At 50.7% G+C, this 23,137-nt stretch overlaps 1 protein-coding gene across 1 annotated transcript in view; it reads left to right on the top strand.

Annotated features, from left to right (window-relative positions):
- LOC111157643 (GTP binding protein 1) overlaps positions 1 to 21,651 on the top strand; it is a 22,035-nt gene extending 384 nt beyond the window's left edge. The window contains exons 2-12 of the mRNA XM_022519239.1: positions 3,495 to 3,606; positions 9,583 to 9,763; positions 10,349 to 10,697; positions 13,708 to 13,831; positions 14,662 to 14,776; positions 16,686 to 16,830; positions 16,961 to 17,143; positions 17,941 to 18,076; positions 18,662 to 18,840; positions 20,151 to 20,351; positions 21,257 to 21,651. Coding sequence (XP_022374947.1) covers positions 3,495 to 3,606; positions 9,583 to 9,763; positions 10,349 to 10,697; positions 13,708 to 13,831; positions 14,662 to 14,776; positions 16,686 to 16,830; positions 16,961 to 17,143; positions 17,941 to 18,076; positions 18,662 to 18,840; positions 20,151 to 20,351; positions 21,257 to 21,349 — 1,818 coding nt within the window. The 3' untranslated portion in view covers positions 21,350 to 21,651. The remainder of the gene's footprint in view (positions 1 to 3,494; positions 3,607 to 9,582; positions 9,764 to 10,348; positions 10,698 to 13,707; positions 13,832 to 14,661; positions 14,777 to 16,685; positions 16,831 to 16,960; positions 17,144 to 17,940; positions 18,077 to 18,661; positions 18,841 to 20,150; positions 20,352 to 21,256) is intronic.
- Positions 21,652 to 23,137: the final 1,486 nt, after the last annotated feature.

Below are 23,137 nucleotides of genomic sequence, written 5' to 3'. Positions count from 1 at the left end.
GGCCCCCGAGGCCCGCGCACCGCGGTCCTCTCTCGGCGGCGCCTACCCGGCCTCCCGCCGTCCGGCTCCCGCCGAGACCAGAACCCCTCGGCTCCGCCACGTGGAACGGGGGCGCCCGACACCCGGAGCGCCCCGCGCGGTGGACGTCCCCGAGCAGTGCCGACTCCCCCGAGCCCGAGGGGGTGGTTGTCTCCCTGCACTGGCCACGGCAACCGAGAGTGGAAGGTGGCGGAGGCAGGGGGAGCGGAGACGCGGGACGATCACCCCACGGGGAGAAGGAAGGCGGCCGGGGCTCTTCCTGGTGTCGGAGTAGGAGACGGAAAGTAGTCGCTCAGTCGCGGAGAGGCTTGTCCGAGGAATTCCTTCCCAAACCAAAAGTGAAAGATGGGCAGGACCCATAGCCTCGCCATGCTGGGAGCGGGACCTCATCGTGTATGAATGGAATAATGAAGGACCTTTGAATTCAGGGCTTCTGAGCTTGTGAGAAGGTAGGCAGGAATTAAGGGCTCAGCTTCTGCTTGACATTGGGAGGATGAAGAAGTAAGTATAAGGCCCCCGAGGCCCGCGCACCGCGGTCCTCTCTCGGCGGCGCCTACCCGGCCTCCCGCCGTCCGGCTCCCGCCGAGACCAGAACCCCTCGGCTCCGCCACGTGGAACGGGGGCGCCCGACACCCGGAGCGCCCCGCGCGGTGGACGTCCCCGAGCAGTGCCGACTCCCCCGAGCCCGAGGGGGTGGTTGTCTCCCTGCACTGGCCACGGCAACCGAGAGTGGAAGGTGGCGGAGGCAGGGGGAGCGGAGACGCGGGACGATCACCCCACGGGGAGAAGGAAGGCGGCCGGGGCTCTTCCTGGTGTCGGAGTAGGAGACGGAAAGTAGTCGCTCAGTCGCGGAGAGGCTTGTCCGAGGAATTCCTTCCCAAACCAAAAGTGAAAGATGGGCAGGACCCATAGCCTCGCCATGCTGGGAGCGGGACCTCATCGTGTATGAATGGAATAATGAAGGACCTTTGAATTCAGGGCTTCTGAGCTTGTGAGAAGGTAGGCAGGAATTAAGGGCTCAGCTTCTGCTTGACATTGGGAGGATGAAGAAGTAAGTATAAGATGTGACTGCTGTTTTGAAGGTGCTTAAACATCACTAAAGGAAAGAATGCCAACTTGAGGGTCAGGCAGGGCTGGGTTCCCTTTCCTGCCCTTACTTTAAAAGGCTCTGTGACCTTGGGAAAGTTTCTTAACCTCTCGCTTCTCCAGCTGCATCATTTTTAAAGTAGAGATGTGTTGTAAAAATGAGAAATGTATATGACATTTAAAACAACGACAGCCATAACAACAGGCCCAAGATGGGGTCATTTGCCCCCTGGGCTACAAAACAGTACTTAGTTGCAGCTTCATCCTCTCCCCAGGAGTGAAATTTCTGGGTCAGTACTAGTGAGGTAATCTGCCTGATAGGACCCCCTGCCTTTCCCAAAGGGAAGGTTACCATGCCTGAGATGATCCTTTCTTTTCTTCCCCTGATAACCTTGTCTCACCCCCTTTCTGCCTATAAAATCTTTGGGTTTTGTACAGCTACTTGGAACTCCTTTCTCCTTGCTCAGTAGGGCGCTGCCTGATTCATGAATTTAGAATAAAGCCATTTAGATCTGGAAATGTACTCGATTGAATTTTGTTTTCTAACAGACACCTAGTACAGTGCCTAGTACATACTACTCAGTAAATGTTTGAAGTGAGCCGAATAACTGATAATTCCCTGTGCAGATTAAATAGCAGCCTATGGAAGAGAGAACACCAATGCCACCTCCTACCGACTGTTGGATAGTTACGATAAAAAGATGTTTATTGAACATTGAAAACATTTGTGACTTTTCAAAGTCTGTGGTAGCAAAACAGCATGAAACCTGACCCAAACTGGAGAGAACTTCCCTTGCAACCCAGGCAGCCAAATTTCAACTTTTCTCTCTCCCTCTAGTCTCAACTACCTACTTAGAAACCAGCTGTCTGCCTTATTACAGTTTTCCTGTCTGATGTGTCTACTGCCACAACCAGAATGGCCAAGCTCAGAGAGAGGGATGATCAGAGGAAATGTGTGAGGTGGTGTGACATGATGCAAAACACCCAGACAGCACCCAGGTTACAAGTATAAGCCCTAGTGAGTCAACTCAGGAAATTGTAAGAAATGCACTTGATTCAAAAGCAGATGAGTTGGATATCAACTCATGGTCAAGATGCTGGAGAATCCTGAAAACACAGTGGGAAGTTTCAAGGCAGAGTTGCAAAGAGAGTAGTACCTTCATTTCCTGACCAACTTATTTAATGTTCCGGGATAGGGAAGTGTTACTTCATCTCAGGACTGGGGAAGTCTTCCTTACTGTTTTAAAGTTAAGAACCTACATATATATATACACACATATGTGTGTATGTATACATAGACATATATGTGTGTATATATACATACACACACATATATGTGTGTATATATATATAAATTTTGATGATACTGAAAAGAAAAACTCTGTGGAGGGGAAGAAGGGATGTGTTGAATAGATTGATTGCTGAGGAAAGGACCGGAAGCTCTAAGTTTATACACTTGCTACAATTAGCGGGGGAGACCAAAAGTTCTGAGAGCTTTCAAAGGGAGAAACGATTAGCTGACTGTAGTGGCTAGTTTCATCCAAGAAGGTTTTCCTAGGAATGACGGGATAAAGGAAACTAATTACCATTTATTGAGCTGTGGACTAGATGCTTTGCATGTTACCTCACTCGGTCTGCACAGTGCGCTTAGGATGTAGGTAGTATGATATCTACTTGTAGGTTGAAAAACTGAGACTCAGAAAGGTTAAGTTCTTTGTCCAAGGTCACACACAAGTAGTCAGAGGATGGACTCTGACATACCTACTGGTAATTGGCCTCCCCAAATAAGTAGTTCCTATTTTAATGTTACTGGCAGAAATTTGCAAAGTGATGGTGCTAATACTCATCTCAGTGTAATGGTGTTTGTTGATGAAGATGAGTCTTGCAGCGGTTTTAACTGCCGATTCCTAAATAATCAGGTCAGCCAAGGCAAGATGGAACAGAATTCTCCCGTTACTATAAGAACCATTGGCCTTGGGGGGAGTGCGTGGCAGTGCATGAGATCTGTGTCCCGCGAACTGCAAGCTGCAGGAGGGAGACTTTGACATGTAGGTAGTAAAGCACTGTTCATCAGTTTCTGCCCACAGTCCAGATTCTCAGTCACTGTGGGTCCCGCCCTCCTGTTAAGCAGCAGGAAGCAGGCTCCTCACACCCTTTTTTCTGTGGGTTGTGGTTCAGACGTACTCATGGAAGGCTTAGGCTCAGAGTCCATTTCAGGAGAGGCAGAGAGGGCTTGAGGGGGTTGTGTAGCTATTTCAGGTCAGGGTGCTGTGGGGTTCAGTCAGGGTCTTTGGTCAGGCTGTTGATCTACTTTGGCTGTGGTGCTCTTGTAGTAAGTGTGGTCTTAAGGCTGTTGGTTTCTCTTCTAGCTGGTTCTAGTGAGCCCTACATCAGAGCAGTATGACAGCCTACTTCGGCAGATGTGGGAGAGGATGGACGAGGGATGCGGAGAGACCATATATGTCATTGGGCAGGGATCAGGTGAGCATAGTTTTCCTTACGCTTTATTTTTACAAAATTATTTAGAGCACATTTTCCCTCTTTTATTGACTTCCTGTTCATGTGTCTCAGTCACAGTGATTCTTTAGTGTCCGCAGAACTGTTTGGGAGGACATTAAAGTACAAAATGATAATGCTAATTCCCACCTTAGTGGTCATAATACGCTTCACTTCAAAGATTCACTTTCCGGGCGGTTTTACAGGTGCTTCTTTTCTACCTCCAGTACTCTCAATTTGCATAAAGGGAAAGTACAAAGCAAGGAAACTTCTTATCTCAGGTAATAGAACAAGTCATAGTTAGATCTACAGTTAAGCCTGCCTTGGGCAGCTCTAGGTCTTCCCTCTCCAGGCCCAGGTTACAGATCCCATTGCTACTTACGGCCTGCTTTGCAGAGAACCTTTGTGATTCTTCTTGACATCTGTAAGAAAGGGACACCCAGAATTCCTCTCTTCTGCAAGGCTACCTTGCCTGAACCACAGTGACCATTCAGTGTGCATAGTTGTGATAACAGAAGTCCTCTTTTTCTCTCTCTGAGATCCTGTCAGACATGTAGCCTTGTTACTATTCTGGAAGGGGCTGATTAATGTCCTCCCACCTGCTTATTCCATTGTAACGGGGCCCACCGTTTTAGAGAAAGACAGTCCTCATTGCAGATTATATCTTGGACGTTTGTTTTTCGGGGCTTTGGGAGTTTTGGGGGGGGGGTGTTTCTAGTTTATAACTTCCATACAAGGCCCACTTACCCTTGCTTCATTATGACATTATCTTTGCTGAAATGGCAGCTGGGCTTATTAACAATTATAGATTTAGCTCGTACCAGAACTTGTCTCTGTCATCTTTGCAGGAAGCCTTGGTGGGCCTTGATGGATCATTAAAGGAACAGTTCTTTGCTGAATGTAGGCTTTGTAAAGGCAGGTAATAATTCCTGTTAGTCTAAGATGGAGAAATCTCAAAATCATTCTTTAACTATTTGACAGATATCTATTAAGTATCTTCTAAGAGCTTGATACTGTTGCAAAGTACTTTTGGATACTTTATAATCTGGTCTCTGTCCCAGAGAGATGGCACATAAATAGATAACTTCAGTAGAAAATAATATTTGGAAATGCTTCAAGACTGACACATGGAAGAAGGGTTTGATCTCCAAAAACTGCTGTGCCTTCCTTTGAAATGTCTCTCCTATCTATCCCTTCCATTCCATCCTTGCTGCCACCTTCCCCTTTCGGGTCTTAACACTTTAAAGAAAGCATGGTCAGAGAGATAGGCAAACTGAGAAGTTGCCTGTCAAGAAAGGGAGGAAATGGGTCAGCATTGCCAAGTGCTAAAGACATTAAGGAGAGTCAGGTTCAGAAAAAGCCGTTCTGTTTGGTGGCTAGGGGATTGTTGGTGGCTCTTTGAAAGCTTCTGTTCAGGTGCACATCTGGCCTACGGTAACAGAATGAACCACTCCAAGGCCGCTCCATGCTTGGAGCATTGAAGAAACCTCATCTAGATCGATTTTGACAAGTGTTGGGACTGTTCTTTGATGATCTAAATTCTTAAGACCCCACCCTTTCCCCCTTATTCTTTAATGTGGACTCAGTGAATTTTACCATGCCTTGGCAACTCACAACTAATTAACCATCCGATGGCAAAGCATAAGAAAACGTGAGATGCTCATTGTCACATCTACACACCCAAGTGTTATCTTTGCATCTACCAGTTGGACGCTGTTACATTCACAGTGACTCCTTCCTGCTGGAATTCTTTAGAGGGAGAAGGCCATTGTAACTAGTTAAACAAGTTGAACATCAGAAGACTACAGCAGGTGCGAGGCCCCCAGGGGTCAGCTTCATTACTGACTTCCTGTGTGTGCTTGGTGCTTCACCTCTGTTTATCCCATCCTTCATCTGTAAAATGGGGATAATGACATACTTCTTTACCCTACCTCAGAAAGATTTTGTATGGATAAGTTAGGTGTTAAAAAGTTCTAAGCAGAGTAATGTGCTCTTTAAGTATACATTCCTAATTTTAAAAGGTGGCAGCCTGGCCTGATAGTTCAGGGTCTGGAGCCTGGTAGGTCTGCATTTGCCTGTTGGCTCTTCTCCTTGTCTTAAAATGGGGTTAATAATAGAATCTATCCCATGGTGTCATGGTGAAGATTAATGCTTGACATACAGTAAGCATTATATAAATGTTACCTAGCGTTAGTAATTGCAGTAATAATTTCTTAAGGATTCCAAGTTATAGTTGATTTACCATGAGACTTCTTTCAAGAACCACTTTGTTCATTTTTCATATTAAGTCATGGCTTACAAGAGCCAGCTACTATATTAAAAGTTCAGGGAACATAGGAGGAGTGTTAAGTCTTTCTGGGGGAGTCAGGAAGGGCTTCAAAGAAGAGGTGCTCCTTGAATTGATACTAAAGGGTGAATAGGAGTTTTCCAGGTAAATGGAGGCAGTAGTAAGTGAGCAGAGAAAGCCACATGCACAAACACAGAGGCATTGGTGATTGTGGAATATTTGGTGAGCCAAAAGTGATTCTCTTAAAAATGTATATATCTTAGCTCGTAGGGGAGTGGGTTGGGGGAGGGGCAGAGGGAGAGAATCTCAAGAAGACTCCCTGCTGAGTGTGGAGGCCAACAGGGGGTTGGCTCTCACCCCCCTGAGATCATGACCCGAGCTGAAGTCAAGAGTTGGATGCTTATCCAACTGAGCCCCCAGGCGCCCCCAAAAGTGATTCTGTAAAGTGGGAATATAGAGTGTGAGGTTGGGAGTATCAGGAGGGTGAAGGCTGGACAGGTTGCAGGGCCCAGATCTTGATGGTTTTTGAATACTATGTCAAAGAGTTAAGACTTCTATCCTAAACGCATGTTGAGCAGGAGAGTAAGTCAGATGGCAGGACAGAGATCTGATTAGGTTCAGACATGGCTGAATATGTGGTCTTAGGTAATTGGACCTCTGCAGCTTTTCTCCTTGACCTTTGTGTCCACTCCTCCAGAGTGAGGAATGCAGTGCGTGCTGGAGAAGGGTAATGTGACTGGGAGCGTTTTCCGGGAGCTCTAGATAGACCGGGCAACACTCATGATTGCCCCCTGGCGTGGAACAGGACCTGAAAGCATTTTGTTTTACCAGAAACAGGGAAGGTTGGATAGAACTTGGGGGTCTGGCAAGAATGGTAGGATTAGCAGACTTCCTCTTAGGAACACTCACAACAAGCCCTTCTCTAACCAGAAGATTTCCAGACTCAGCTGGCCGTGTATTTGGAAACTCCTCAGCCCAACTGCTCCCTCTTCGTTCATTTGTTTTGCATTTTGCAAACATTAGAGGGCCTGATGGAGGAGAAGCACCCTCATGGGGCATCTGGGGAATGTTTGAGATACACCCTGTCCTCGGGATGCCTGTGAATAGTGGGGGAGTAGATGCATCCAAAACACTGCTCCACAAGGGGTGGGCTGTGGCGCACTGAGGGGCTTTCTAGGATGGCAAATATCTAGGTAAAGGTGTAAAGCTGAAGAATTGCAGGGAACATGGGGGATGGCGACTGGGCCACTTATACTGGGACAAAACTGAGGAGGGGGTGTGGGATTCCTTTAAGGAATTGGAACCGGATGCTGCTGGGCTGGGGGAGCCATTCCAGGGCTTTGAGTTAGAAGTGAGAACGTCATAATTGTGCCTGGATTAGGGGCTTAGGCTTGCGTGTGTGGAGGCTGGGCTGCAGGGCACAGAGCCCAGGTGTTCTAGGAGAAGCTAGGGGTCTTGCAGGGATTGAGGCAGAGCAGACCCTGAATCAGGCCGGTGGCGCTGGATTGGCAACAAGAGAGCAGGGACAAGGACGGAAGGGCGAGGCCTAAAGCTGGAATCCGCAGGACTGGAGGGATGAGCATTGAGCTTGGGTGACTGGGAGGGGGTGGCTTCATCAGAAGGAAGGAAGGCAAGGGAGGGACTGGTCGGGCACAAGGAGGAGTCCTTGCCAGAGGGAAAGGCTCTAGGTTTGGAATCAGAAGACCCAAGAGCTCGCACAGCCCCTTGGCTCTTTACCAACCCTGAGACCTCTGTGGGTTCTGTTTATCCCGCTGCTAAGTGGGAACAGTAATGCTTACTACTTAGGATTGCAGGGAGGTCTCAAATGCTTTGTTAGGGCTGTTAGTTTTCGTGCTGTTGTTTAAAAGGGGGGGTGGAGTGGTTGAGTTTAGATGCCAGGCTTCGAAGAGTTACCATCCAGGCAACTGGAAATTCAGTCTGGAGCTTTGCAAAGAGGACAGTGCTAGAAACGAATGTTTCTGTGGTTTGCAAAACTACAGTTTGAACCGTAGAATGAGGTGCCCAAGGGAAAGGTTTAGAAGCTAGAGAAAAGGGCCACTGACTGATTGCTAGAAAAGACTGGCATTTAGGGGATAGGAGCAGGAAGAGTAGCCAGAGGAAACCGAGAAGAAGGAACCAGAGGGTAGAGAGGTGAATCGGGAGAATTCAGGCCATAGGCAAGCAGAGTGGGAGGGAAGTGCTTCAAGAAGCAAAGGTGGTAGGATAGCCAGCGGTGTCAAATGCTGGAGGGGTCAAGAAAAGGGCATTAGATGAGTGGTTGAAGTCCGTTTATGTCTTGAAAACCAGTTTCTTCTGCAGTCATCAGAAATAATAGTCAGCAGGTGCGATCACTTTTTTGAGATGCTTGGTGGGAAGAGGAGGAACCGGGGAGATGGTAGCTTAGTAAGCAGGGGCAAGGGAAAAGGGGGTGGGTTTCCTTTTTGTGGTTTAAGAATGAGCTCATTTATAAGGGGAGGCATGGAGGGAGGGAAGAGAAGGTAAGAAAAGGTACGGCAAGGTGTTTGGGAGACAGTATAAGAGAAGAGGGGTTGGGGTCGTGCTGTGGGGGTCAGCCTAGGGAAGGAGTGGAGGTGTTCTGTGAGACCCAGAGCCTGGAGGAAAAGCTGAGGGAGCAGTTGTGGAAATTGAATGACACCATGCGGAAGGCACCTTGCCGGGATTGCCTTACAGTAAGCACTCAAGTGAGTGACTGGTCCATTGACTTTCCTTTGGACGCCCTTCCTCATCCTGAGCTCAGACTTACTTTTTTCAGCTGCTTTGCTGGATATGTCACCTGAGCCGCCTCATTTAAAAAATCTGTCCCTGACTAAAATCATTCTTAAATTCTCTCCCCGTTTTCCTTTGACTCCTGTCCTCATGATCTCTTGCCTGGATTATTAGTATTATTTCCTAACTGGGCTCCCCCTTTCTGGTCTCTCGCTTGCCAGTGCACACTTGATATTGCTGCTCCAGACATCTTTCTAACCCACAGCAATCTAGTCATGTTACTCCCCTGCCTAAACCCCCAAGGCTTCCCACTGCCTGGTACGTACTGTGTTTTGCTGCTCTCTGACGTCTCTGCTTAACAGCTTCCCACCTCGTCTGTGGTCTCTCACCACTTGACATCCTGCTCCCCAACATACCGAGCTGCTTACTGGTCCCTGAATGTGCCGTGATCTGCCACGCTCCATGCTTCGTTCCTCTGCCTAGGATGTTTTTACTCCTCTCTCTGTAGGTCCGTTTTCCATACTTAGAGACCCAGCTTGGAGTCAGCACCCTGCAAAGCTGTCCTCAGCTTCCCCAGGCAATGCCAGTTGCTCATGCTTTACATTCTTTTTGTACAGTTCTATAGTAAAGCACTTAAGCTGTATTACAATTAATTAATTTTCTGTGTCTCCTGCTGGGCTGGGAGCTCACCAAGGGCACCTGTATTCCGTACCCAGCATGAGGCTTGGCATAAAACCTCAGAGTCTTAGTGATTACTGTTTAATGAACACCCTTCTTGAAAGGGAAGCCCATGGCATGATTATTTATTAACTCCGTGTATGCCCAAGTTTTTGAAGTGTCTGGTAGAGAGAGCCATGTTCTTCTCCTGTGCCTGGGGTGGGGCCTTTGGTAGGGGTGGTTGACCGGCTGACTTGTTGGCAGGCTGATGTCTGGGCTCTTGTCACCAGATGGGACTGAGTATGGGCTGAGTGAAGCCGACATGGAGGCCTCCTATGCCACGGTGAAGAGCATGGCGGAGCAGATAGAGGCTGATGTCATCCTCCTGCGGGAACGTCAAGAAGCTGGGGGCCGTGTGCGTGATTACCTGGTCCGGAAACGAGTAGGAGACAATGACTTCCTGGAGGTCAGGTGAGGAGGCCTCAGAACAGTTCAGGAGTTCTCTGCAGCCTGACCTTTGGTCTAGGGCTTCGAGAGAACGGTGCCGGAGCCTTTGGCGCCTGGCATACCAGCTTCACTCCTTCCCCTTCTGAGTCATGGAAGGAGTGTCCAGAGATGTGATCGCCCCATTTGCTATTTCCTTACTTGCCCATCCCCAAATATTTCCATTTGGTAAGAGTGGGAGGCTAGCCGTACATTTGTGGCCATTGCGTGGGCTGCGTTTTCTTACCTGTCAGCCTGCGAGACTAGAAACCAGTGTCTGGAGGAGAGCGTTCTGTTCCTCTCTTCGTTCTTGGGCTCCTTTCTGGCAGCTTTGAAGAGGCTTGAGGAAGTTAAGAGAGAAAGGCATTGAGACAGGAGCCTAGTTCCTCCTGAATAATTCTTTCTGCTCTGGGTGTCCCTCCAGGGCCATCCCCAACGCGCTTAGCCGTGAATGGGAGGAGCGGGAGCTGGAGGGGCTCAGGGGCAAGTCTGTCCTTAGAGATCCAGCTGCTCGGGTTCATTTTTGCTCCGCTGCTGACTCTCACAAGGCTGTTTGGGTTCATGTACACGCAGGGTAGCAGTAGTAGGCAACGTGGATGCTGGCAAAAGCACACTTCTGGGGGTCCTGACACACGGGGAGCTGGACAATGGCCGAGGCTTTGCCCGCCAGAAGCTCTTCCGCCACAAACACGAGATTGAATCCGGTCGCACCAGCAGCGTGGGCAACGACATTCTGGGCTTTGACAGTGAAGGCAACGTGGTGAACAAGCCGGACAGCCACGGTGGCAGCCTGGAATGGACAAAGATTTGTGAGAAGTCCACTAAGGTGATTACCTTCATCGACTTGGCTGGCCACGAGAAATACCTGAAGACCACGGTCTTCGGCATGACAGGTCATCTGCCGGACTTCTGCATGCTCATGGTAAGTGTGAGGCGATCCTGACGAGGGGAGGCTCCATGGGCTGTTTGGGGGTGCTTATGCGCAAGTGTTAGAAATTGTGCTGCAACAGAGGCCTCTTGGTTTGGGGCTTTGACATTTTATAGGGATGCCCAGTCCTCTGAGCGCTATGGCCTTCTCAAGGGCTGTACCTTGATCTCTCTTCCTGGTGCCATTTGCGGACCTCTTCTATTTTCCAAAGAGGCACAGAGGAGGGTTTCTTATGGGGCTGGCTTACTGCCTTCAGAAATGTTTCTCCTGGGGTTAGGCTGCTCTGTGGAGGTGACACCACATGGCACCGCCCAGAGAAGGGGAGGCCTGGGAAGAAATGGAGGAGAGCACAGACCGCAGTCAAGAGGGGCTAGGGAAGTGGCCTCTTTCAAAACCTGGGAGGAGTGTCAGCCAGTCCAGGGTGCTTGTGGAGAGGCTGCTGAGTGCCTGGCACCGTGTTGGGCCTGGAGATATAGCAGTTGAGTCTAGTAAGATTTTCCAGCATCTCATCCTGTAGTTCACCTGTAGCGGAGGCTTCCGTGTTGGATCATGCCGCAGAGCTTCCCTTCAGGTCCCACTCATCTTCCGTGGACAGAGAGTGGGAGTTCGGGGGGTCCACAGCCCTGCACACAGCTTCACAGCTTTCACAGAGAGCACAAGTGAGCAAGTTTTCCTTTGGCAAGTCCTTCTCCAAGCCTTTCCCCATTTCCTAGTTCCTCCAGCTGCCTGTATTAATAAGTGTGGTAAACACGGGCATCTGTTGAGAGTGGAGTTGATCAAGTTGCCCCACAAACACGGGTTCTCAGGCAAATTCTCCCCAGACTGGAGAGTAAGGAGGCAGAGCATATGTGCGAACTCGCTTGTCAGCGCTCTGCCCAAGGTTCCTGGGATCTCAGCATGATTTCATCTCCCATATCCTTGAGCATTTCGAGGGGCCACCACCAACTTGGCTAAGGAAAGCTGCTCTACGAGAAGGGATTTCAGAGGAGGAGCCGTAGGGCGTACTGGGGGCAGTTGTCGAGTTTGTATTAAGAAAGGTACAGAAACCAGTCTCAAATGAGCATTTTTCCAACTGAGCTATAGGGAACGAAGCCAATTAAAGGAAATACTTTCACCCTAGGTGAAACGTTCTGTATTATCTGACTTAGGCAGTAATCCAAATATTAAACATTTTCTGTATAAAACACTGAAATCATTATTGCCTCATGACAATCAGTTTCCAGAGTGGAAAAAAAAAAGCTTTAAAATATATAGACAACAGGGGCGCCTAGTGGCTCAGTGGGTTAAAGCCTCTGCCTTCGGCTCAGGTCATGATCCCAGAGTCCTGGGATCGAGCCCCGCATCGGGCTCCCTGCTCAGCAGCGAGCCTGCTTCCCCTTCTCTCTCTGTCTGCCTCTCTGCCTACTTGTGATTTCTCTCTCTGTCAAATTAATAAATCTTTAAAAACAAACAAACAAACAAAAAATATATATATATATAAACAACAGAGTGATAGAGCATTCTTTTATCCCAGTCAGGGTGGAAGAACAAAAGCAAGTCTGGGTTGGATAGGAAAGGTGTTTGGAAGAAACGAGAAGAATTAGAAGGCAGAGAGGAGATATCTTGGTGTCGGCAGAAGGGAATATGCAAGGGACGTTGGTGTTGGGGGGATATCAGCTCACCTGTGACCTGGGATCAAATGAGAACATCACTTGAAAACCTGGAATGTATTAAACACTATGTAAATGTGTCATGGCAACTTTAATTTAATTTTGTTTTTGTAAGTAGCACATTCATGTGGTACAAAACAAAAAGATGCCAAAGGGCTTATAGTGAAAAGTTTCCCTTCCTCCCTTGTCCAGTTTCCTCTCAGGGCAACCAGTATTTCCAGTTTCTTAGGTATTCCTCAAGAGATTTTGTAATCGTACCAGCAAATGTGGATGTATTCTCTCCATCCAGCTTCAAAACCATCAGAAAAGTTGAAAGAATAATATGATAAATCCCATAGACCCACCACTCAGATTCAGCAATCACTAACGTTTGCTCTGTTCATCTTTTATGTCTCGGATGCGTATGTGTATTTTTGTTGTTTTGGCTGAATCATTTGAAAGTAGATTATAGGCGTTGTGACTCTTGACCCCCAAATCCTTCAGCACACAGCTCCAAAAATAAGAACTATCTCCTGCTGTTACAGCAGCCAGGAAGATGAACGAGAGTTCCCTAATATCTAGGCTGTAAGTGTTTACATGATCTCAGATGTTCCCCAAATGTCTTCCAGCTCTTCACAGCTGCTCTTTTCAAACAATGATCCATTCTACACCCTTTTAATGGTAACATGCTATACACCTTGTTTTTTTTTCCTCTCTTAAAAACATACCTTAGGGATTATCCCATGTCAATAGATAAGTGTTTCCTCTTTTTTGTCTGTATATTTTGTATGGCACATTTTGTACATTTTGTATGGCACACTTACACCCATGCCCTCGTTTATTTAGCCAGCCTTTATGGTGATATTTTAAAACATTTATTGTCATGGGAGAGAATAGAGAGCTGCCATTGCCTGAATATCTAAATCACGCTGGTCGTGCACAGGACCTTTGACCTATGTTATGACACTTAAACCTCAGGAGACCCTCTAAAGGGGATGTTATTATCCCTCCATTTTACAGATGGGGAAACTGGGGGCCAGTGGTGTTAGACTGAATCTGCCTTGATGGCGCTAGACAGTTGTTTCCCTGGACTGTCTGGGTTTGTCTTTTTTTTATTGCTTCCAAGTCTTTTCAGATTTTGACAGCCCACATCATTAAATCAGAGGTTAAAGCCATCTGTACCCAGCCATACTTTCATCAACAGCTCTTTTGTTTCTGGCCTAAGACTTCTGCTCCATGTGTCCTGTTCTGATGGAGGCCTCAGATGGGCCTCAGATGAGAGCTCTCTCTTAACCCAGCCTTCTTTGAGGCCCTGTGCCCACCCAGCATCAACTTGTGTCTCCCTTGTCCTGACCTTTCCTTCTGTGTTGGGGCAGGTGGGCAGCAATGCTGGTATCGTGGGGATGACCAAGGAACATCTGGGCTTGGCATTGGCACTCAATGTGCCTGTCTTTGTGGTGGTCACCAAGATTGACATGTGTCCTGCCAACATCCTGCAAGGTAAGTGAAGCCTGCGGCTAGTAGCAGTCTCTGTTTGGGGCTGTCACCCACTGTGGCTCCTTGGTGGTGCTGCCAGGGCTTCCGCCCAAATCTTCTGCTTTTTTATCTTGTGCTCAGACCTTGGTCTGAGTTTTCATCAAGCCAGAATCTTCTGCTTCCTCCCTTGTTTAGCTCTTGGTCTAAGCACCCTAGAATTATCCCCTGCTCTTTGTTCCTTCTGGTTCCAAATATAGGATCCTTGAGATTCCTAATCTGGCATCTCTTTTCAGATGGTTCCAGGGCCAGGGGGTTGGGTTTTACCATCTGAACGGGATATATATGGAGGCATTTGGGCAGAGGGTCTGATTGCCTTCTACCAGCAAATGTTTCAGAAAAGCCTCACATTTCTCCCTCATTCCTACAGATAGTAGAAGAGAAATGGAGAGGTGTCCTTTTGGAATGCCTCATAAGGGCTTCTGCAGATGTGTAAATATCCTAGAGATCCTTTGTCAGATGATTTTATCCAGGAAGCAGAGCATTCTGAGAAGAACATTGCCTTTCCCATGGACCCACTTTCTTACAGGATGTGGGTCTTTAAGAGACTCTGGAGAAATATGACAAATTTCAGGCTCGTAACCTTACCAGACAGGCTTTATCTGTGTTCCTTCTCCTCTAGCAAGCATGTGCCCACCCCAAGTTTTGATCCTCCTTTTGCTTCTCCAGGCATGGCATTTAACACTGGTCCGTCTGTCTCCTGCTTCTCTCAGCAAGGAGTGGACCAGTCTTGACCTGGAAACCTGGCCAGAGAGAAACCTGTGTCCCCCTAATTGTGTTCCATTTCAACCTTTAAGAAACCCTGAAGCTGTTACAGCGCTTGCTGAAGTCTCCAGGCTGCCGGAAGATCCCTGTGTTGGTACAGAGCAAGGACGATGTGATCGTTACGGCCTCCAACTTCAGCTCTGAGAGGTAATGGGGTAGGGAGCACTCACTGCTGAGCAGGCAGAGATTGGTTGGAATAGAAGATTCTGGTCTCAGTATAAGCTCTCCCATGCTGTCAATGTTGCCTAGGAGCTGCATCAGGCAACCCAGATTCTGAGGTGCTGGCCTTGCTAAAGTTGGAATTCCAGCTGAGGCTTCAGTGTCTTTACAAGTGAAGTGGGAACAGTATTCCTTCCCCACAGGGTCCTCGGAAGTGTTAGAAACGATGTGTATAAAGCACTTAGCACTGTGGCTGGCTGCCGTGTGATACATACACAGCCCTTTTTATAACTGTTATTATAAGTTTTTATACTGTTGTCTCTCAGAAACCCTCTAATCACAGATTAGCATTTGGCATTTATTCATTAGTGAATCCTTTGGTTCCATTCATGTTTATTAGATGTTCTGTACTAAGGTCTTCGAGGCATTGAGGATTCAGAGTGGACTCAGGTATAATCCTTGTCCTCAAGGTGGTCACCTCCTTGGTCAGAGATACTCTCTTTTTTTTTTTTTTTTTTTTTTAAGATTTTATTTATTTATTTGTCAGAGAGAGAGCGAGCACAGGCAGACAGAGTGGCAGGCAGAGGCAGAGGGAGAAGCAGGCTCCCCACAGAACAAGGAGCCCGATGTGGGACTCGATCCCAGGACGCTGGGATCATGACCTGAGCCGAAGGCAGCTGCTTAACCAACTGAGCCACCCAGGCGTCCCAGAGATACTCTCTTGATGATAGCAAACTTTGTAAGTTTGTTCCTTTTCCCAGAGTCTTGGGGTGCTCGGGAGCCATCTGCCTCCTGGCTTGGTGGGTATACAGCACCCGGAGCAGGCTGGCATTTTGGCCTGTGGCAGCGTCCCGTCGCTGCCTTCAGTACCATCAGGCGGCCAGCAGAGGGGGTGTGTTTCCATTCGTTCCTCGCGCCTGTTCTGTGCAGGTGCTCTTCGGGGAGCAATGGGGAATATTACAATTCCTGATCTTAAAGAGTATGATTAACCTTGGATCGGAGACATAGAGGCTATTGTGATGACTGATGGAAAATCAGGTGTAATTATGTGTAACAGAAATGCAAAAAGTGCTCCCTAGATCTGGGAGGAGTCAGGAGTGTCCATCAGAGAAGGGTTTCCTGGAAAAATCTGCCTTGGAAATGGGCCCTGGAGGATTTGTTAGTTGGGCAAGAGGGAAGGAGTTGAGGCAGCAGGATCAGAATAAAGAAATCCATGGGAAGCAAAAAAGCACTAAGCTTTTGGGTGAGGAGAGGGTTCTCTGGTCTGCCTGGCAGACAGGAACTTGAGAGGAATAAACCTGCAGAGATGTTGGGAAGAGGAAATTCTGTCTGACTTCTTTGCAGTGGAAAGGCAGAACTAAGCCAATTTAAGAATTTTAAGCAAAAATGTGTATGCTTCAGGCGCCTGGATGGCTCAGTTGGTTAAGCAACTGCCAGCTCAGGTCGTGATCCTGGAGTCCCGGGATCGAGTCCCACATCAGGCTCCCTGCTCTGTGGGGAGTCTGCTTCTCCCTCTGACCTCCCCTCTCATCCTCACATGCGCGCGCACGCTCTCTCTCTCAAATAAATAAATAAATAAAATTAAAAAAAAAAAAAAGAATGTGTGTGCTTTAGGAAGAAGAGGCAGCCATACGAACCCCAAATACAGCAGTGGTAGAGGGACAGAGACAAGGGGACAGATGTTACAGATAAAACTGAATGAAAGAAGAAGGCCTTAGAATGGTCTGGCCAGCAATTGGAAGGCTGGGACAGGGAGTGGAGCCCAGGCCTGGGAGGCTGATGAGGGGGCAGCGGGGCCCTTAGCCACCTCACATGTTCCAAAAGGTCTCCTGCTCCCACCCTGTCACACAGGAGCTGGCCACCTGAGCTCCTTTGTCTTTCTTCACCCTCCACTTAGGATGTGCCCGATATTCCAGATCTCCAACGTTACAGGTGAGAACCTTGATCTGCTGAAGATGTTCCTCAACCTCCTCTCCCCCCGCACCAGCTACCGGGAGGAAGAGCCTGCCGAGTTTCAGATCGACGACACCTACTCTGTCCCGGTGAGTAGCTTCTGGAGGACTGAACAGGGTGGGAGGCTGCGTGGGTGCTTCCTGCAGGGACATCAAGGCAAGTATGTCGTGGGGAGGACCTAAGTGGGATCGATTGACTGGACCCTGGCCTTCTCTGCAGGGTGTGGGGACAGTGGTGTCGGGGACAACACTGAGAGGCCTGATCAAGCTGAATGACACATTGCTGCTTGGCCCAGATCCCCTGGGTAACTTCCTGTCCATTGCTGTCAAATCAATCCACCGCAAGCGCATGCCTGTTAAGGAGGTGCGGGGGGGCCAGACAGCCTCCTTTGCACTGAAGAAGGTGAGTGCCAAGAATACCAAGAACTCCCTTCGGATTCTTACGTTAGACTCTGGGCCATTTCCAGTCGTCCTGGCCGTTCCATATGGCGGGGATTACTGACCTCACTTTTATAGGTCAGAAAACTCAGGCTCAGAGAGTCTTGTGACTTGCCCAGGAACACACAGCTAATAAGTTCTAGAGCCAGGACTTGAGCCCAGGCCTGCCTGCCTTCTAAACTCTTTTCCTTCTCCTAGTGCTTGAGATAGGTGCTCCAAGCTCAGTGGTAAGATGAGAAAGACACCACCCTCCTGTGCAGATGGTCCTACTAGGTAGGATCCTTGGAGTCCATGCCAAATTCTCCTCCCAGTCAGTCCTCTGTCCCTCGGGGATTGGGGTAAGTGTTAGCTCTAGGGTCACCTACCTCCCTGCCAACCACATTAACCAGCAGAGTGGGACTTCCCTTATCCTCTCCAACAGTCACATCATGCTCGCCCTGTCCCTTCTACTTGAACGCTTACCTACCTCTGCCCTCTCACCACTACTTAATTCTTACCCATCCTTCAAAACCTGGCTGAAGTGCCAGCTCCTGCCTGAAGCCTTTCCTGATCCTCAGTAGCAGTGTTTAGGCTTCCCACTTAGAACTCGAGTCGGCCCTGCATTATCCACCCTAGAAGGCCTGTGATCTAGTGCAGTAGGAGGTCAAGGCTGAGTTGGGGTGGTCTCCGTTCCCAGAAAGAACTCCTGGTCTTCTGGGGCCAGAGGAGAGAAGCCCTGGGCAATATTTGCCCCTGAGGTCTGGCATTCCCTCTTTCTTTCAGATCAAGCGCTCGTCCATCCGCAAGGGCATGGTGATGGTTTCCCCACGCTTGAATCCCCAAGCATCCTGGGAGTTTGAGGCCGAGATCCTTGTCCTCCACCACCCCACCACGATTAGCCCACGCTACCAGGCAATGGGTAGGTGTCTAAGGGCACTGCCAGCAGAGGCCTCTGCTCTAGTTCTCCCAACAAAGTATCGCAGCCACCCAAACCCCGAGCTTTCAGCTGCAGCTGAGAGTCCGGTCTCCCTCTCCTGCCCGTAAGCTGCCGTGTTTATTCAGTTCTGCAGACATTAACCAAGTGCCGGCTTTGCCGGGCTCTGGAGACCCAGTCTTGCCCCCGGAATCTCACTTTCATTCCTTCAGCAAACGTCTTCAAAATGCTGCTGTGTGCCATGTGGTATTGCTGAGATGCTGGGGACACAGTGCTGGGCAGGGGGTCTACTGTCAAGAAGCCGACAGTCTAGAGAAGGCACACATGTGAACAGAGTGCCCTGTATTCAGGAACCAGGACCGTGGGTCCAAGGACAGGGGCTAACTGGGTGTGTATGGCAGGATCAGACCTGAGAGCGGACCTCCAACTCACTTGGCCACACGCGGCCCCCTGAAGCCTTTAGCGGACCACAGCTCCAGCATATTCTATGTTCTCACTCCTGTCTCTCCTGCCCAGAGGCCACTGGGGAGCTCAGTGACCTCTATGGTGACCCCCGGGCTGTCTTGGCAGTGCACTGTGGGAGCATCAGGCAGACGGCTACCATTCTGAGCATGGACAAGGACTGTCTACGCACTGGGGACAAGGCCACTGTGCACTTCCGCTTCATCAAGACCCCTGAGTACCTGCACATAGACCAGCGGCTGGTGTTCCGAGAAGGCCGCACCAAGGCCGTGGGCACCATCACCAAGGTATGGTCAGGCAGTCCTCCTCGCCCAGCCCCAGGAAGCACTAGGCCACGCCAGTTTCAGACTGTGAGCGCAACCAGAGAAGCCTGACAAAGTCCCCCTAACTGCCAGGGACAGAGGTGCTAGTTCCTGTCTTAGGAGAGTTGGAACAGTGCTGAAGTGTGGCTTCAGTGCCGTTTTCTCTCTTGCCCCTGAGAGGTCTCCCTGGGCTTTGGTGGTGACCCTGGAGGAAAGCAGGTGTGGTTGAGGCCTGTCTGTCCTCATAGGAAATAGTGGTATCTGGACGTGGCTGTGGTCGGCCTCTGAGATGCCCCAGGTGTAGGCTCCCGTGGCCTGGCTGGGGTGCTACCCTTACAGCACTGGGTCAGGTCAGAGTGAATATTGGACAGCAGGGGGGCCTAGGCGTGAGTTCCCTTGGGGCTTGAGCTGTTTGTGTGTCCTGGAGCCCACTTCATGCGCTCTGCAGACTTCACTGGTGGCTTTGGGTGGGGGCACTTGACAGAGTGATTTGACTCTTGCTCCAAACAGCCTGTGTGAAATCTTGGGATCAGCCTTAGGGTGGCCTTGCCTTCAGAACAGCCTTCCTCAGGCCCTTCCGTGCAGACCTGATCATGTCCCTGAAGGCCACTTGCTTCTGGGACTGACTAAGAGCGGCAGAAGCTTCCGGCCCACGCTGTAGTGCCCTTGGGGGTATGGCAGTCCTCCCCCCTGCTTTTGAGATTGAACCTGGGCCAAAAGGGAAGGTGCTAAATCGGTCCCTCCTGGGTGGTAGCTGTTAGGATCCCTGATAGCCACGCTCTAAATGTTTCTAGATGCTGAACATTCACTTGGTCTCTTTGGGAGGCCTGAAGTTAAAACTTGCCCCAGACTCTTGTTATCGGCGCAGTGGGAGAGATGCAGTTGGTGCTCTGAGGAGTTTCAGCCAGCTTAGCAGGGAAGCCTCAAGGTCCTTCCAAGGCTCTGGGCAGGCCAGACTCGAGCCTAGGAGCTTGGCCAGGTGGGGGTGGCCAAGATGCACAGGCTGTCAGTGGGCAGCGCAGCTGGGGCAGGGACTAGGATGGAGCAGGCTGGGCTGAGGCAGGTGAGACATCAGCGGGGGAAGGGGCTGCCCTGGGACACTGAATGGGGATGAAGACATCTCTCTAGCCCACCACCCCTGTCATGGCCCCCTTGCCATCCACCTTGCTCAGGACCAGCGGGGCCAGGGAGTGGGAATTCCCCGGGGGCGGGGACCGGGGCCTGGGGCCTGGGCAGCTGAGCCCATGCCACCGCCTGCAGCTCCGGCCTCATCCTTAACTCCTCGCCTCCCGCAGCTCCTCCAGACCACCAACAACTCCCCGATGAATTCAAAGCCCCAGCAAATTAAAATGCAGTCAACGAAAAAGGGTCCCTTAACGAAACGAGAAGACGGGGGTCCCTCTGGAGGGCCGGCAGTAGGGGCGCCCCCACCTGGAGATGAAGCTTGCTCTCTGGGGACTGTGCAGCCAGCTGTGTCCAGCAGTCTCCAGCCACAGGTGAGTGTGTGGCTCGGGCTGGGCTGGTCCCCTGAACACCTCAGGGTGGGAGTGGGAGGGTGACTGATACGCTAGTTGGTGGAGGTGACAGGACAGCTTCAGGCAGCCTGGGTCTTGCTCCCACGTCTGCAGAGCATAGAAGTTGTCTCCCCCGACTCTCAGCACATAAGTGCCAAGCGAGCACTGTTTGTCTCTTAGGGCAGTATTTTCTGACCTTTGAGGTGTGGCCTGCGTAAAGCCGATTTAGTCGGTCTTGATTAGCATTTGATAATGAAGCAATAGAAAATGTCTGGGTTTCCATCTCCCAAGAGCGAGTGCGTGGTCTCTCTGTGGGACTACGGTGTGTGTGTGGCGGTCCAGAAGGTCGTCGGAAAGGTGCAGAGGGTCCTCCTGGGTGGGCGTAGAGGAGGCTGTGGGCCCCATACTAGTGTGGCTCTCACTCAGCATCTCCTGTTAGCTTTGTCCCTTGCTTCTGTCCTGCTGCCCCCTCCTATTGCTCCTTCCAGGGTCATCTCTATCTGACCCCCATTTGGAGAAGGAAACGCCTGTGTGGACCTGTCCTTTCTGTTCTCTCTCCCACATTGGGCCTTTCTCTTTCCACCTCTCCGCGGGGGCAGGTGGTGGTTCCTGCTGTCCTAGTGCTTCTTGCAGCGCCTCTGTCTCACCCCATCGTCATGTGCGCCCCACTTGCTAGGAAGGCAGGCTGGGTGCTGGCTCCATCTGGCAGAGGGGTGTGCCCGGCCCAAGTCACATAGTAGATGACTGTTCAAGCTAGGCTGGGACCGTCCTTCCTGCTCGCTTTTCTCCTGCGCCTTTTCCTGCCCCCCTGCCCCCCTTCCCCTCTGCTGTCCTACCCTGCTCCCAGTGGGCCACTACTTCTCAAGCTCCTTCTTTCTCCCTTTCAGCCCAAGCCCAGCAGCGGGGGCCGGCGACGGGGGGGCCAGCGGCACAAAGTGAAGTCCCAGGGGGCCTGTGTGACTCCTGCCAGCGGCTGCTGAATCTCCCTGGCCCACCCCCACCACCCAAGGGATCCTTGTACTCGGGCCACTGTTCCGCCACATGGGCCAGAGCAGCTCTGACCACCACCCGCCCTCCCCAAGGCCACAGCTGGAGCCACATCATTCCCTGTCCCCACCCCCATTTTCCAGGGGGGTTGTAATTTATAAGCTGAGGAAGGTGGCCAGACTTCTGGAGGACTGACCATCATCCACCTTCTTCCCCGCCTTCTTCCTTAACTCAGATTTTTTGTACATCTGGGCCCTTAGTTTTTATTCTTTTTATTATCTCTCTCTCTCTCTCTCTCTCTCTCTCTTTAGTGTGTGTGTATGTGCGTGTGTGTGCGCGTGTGCCCATGTGTGCGTGCAGAAGGGTGGTGGTGCAGAAGTGCAGCCGGTCAGGGCCCTGGCAGTCTTTCTCCTTTTTTCCTCTGTGGCTGGCCACCAGCCTCTAGGAGCTGGCTGCCTGCCCATCTGTCCATCCGTCTGTGTGTCTCTGTGACAACCTTTAGGGGCTTTCAGGAACTAAAGAGCACCCTCCTCCCCTGTGCTCACCGTCCTCCCCTGTGCTCACTCCTCTGCACCCAGGGCCCTCCACAGAGCCGGACTCAGGGCTTGGGGGCTTCATAAGTTCTGCCAGAGCAGGGAGCCTTCCTTCTGGGACTGGGGAGCTTTTAACAGAATGGAGAGTGGTGGCCTCCTTTTTCTCTCTTCTCCTTTCCCCCTCTTACATCCCCCAAACAGGTAATGCCAAAAGCTCTTAAGTGTAGCCTGTAGATGTGTGGAGGAGAGAGGCACTTGGATTGTAGGACCCCTCCCTGCCTCTAACTCTGACCCTTGCCACTGACCCGAAAACAGCTGGTGGTTTTCCTTTCCCCATGGAGACAATCCTGTGTTTGCCTGGCCAGGCCAGGGCAACTCCCATTGTGTTGATTTTGAGCTGGAGGCTCTGGCCCTTGAACTTTCTATGATAGGAATCTTACTGGGCCTTGGGGCACTGATGACCTGGACTGGGTTTGGCTTGCTCTGGATCCCGCTCACCAGCACCTCTTACTGGTGGGGGTGTGAGGTGTTCTGCTGAGCCAGGCCAGGACTGGAACCCCTCCTCCACTACAGCCCCGCCATGTTGCCCCATCATGGCTGCTACAGGAGCACAACAGGGAAGGGCCTGAGCCTGTTTCGGAAGCCCCATTTGGGGTGTGAGAGGGCAGGTAGGGGTAGTGAAAAAGATTCTTCCGGGCCCAGCGCAGAGCATTAAAACCTCTGGAAGATTCACTGCCTGGGGTGGGATGGGGTGAGGCCGGTGAGGGCATTGTGGGGCCCAGACCAGCCTGGCCTGAACTGTGGCCAGAAGCCCTAGGTTTAGGGTGGACTGGTGGGTGGAGATGTGTTCTTTCTAACCAGGGCAGACACCCAGCTGGCTGGGCCCTTCCTCAGCCTTGCCTCCCTCCCATTCCCAACCCTTCTCCATTCTTCCTGCTTCTGGACTGCTGGTCCCCTCACCTCCCCTCCTTCCAACTATTTCCAGTTACTACTGACCCATGGCCATGGACTGATCAGACCAGCACAAAAAATAAAAGTTTGTTCCAAGCTGATGGTGTCCTGTTCCCTGCCCAGGCCCTCTAGGTGGAGGTGCACCACTGGGAGCGCTGGCTGTGCCTGCCCCAGAGCCCCCCTGCTGCGGTGCAGGGCAGGGGCAGGACGAGCCCAGCTTCTCTTAGGCCTGCATGGCTTCAGAACACAGGCTCCTGTGGCACATGTGACACAGGCCAAGTTGCCAGTCTTCCCCGA

This window comes from Enhydra lutris, unplaced genomic scaffold (genome assembly GCF_002288905.1).
Source record: "Enhydra lutris kenyoni isolate GAN:26980312 unplaced genomic scaffold, ASM228890v2 scaffoldscaffold55, whole genome shotgun sequence".
Taxonomy (NCBI): Eukaryota; Metazoa; Chordata; class Mammalia; order Carnivora; family Mustelidae; genus Enhydra; species Enhydra lutris.
The sequence above is the reverse complement of the archived record's forward strand: the minus strand, read 5'-3'. Positions and strand labels throughout refer to the sequence as shown.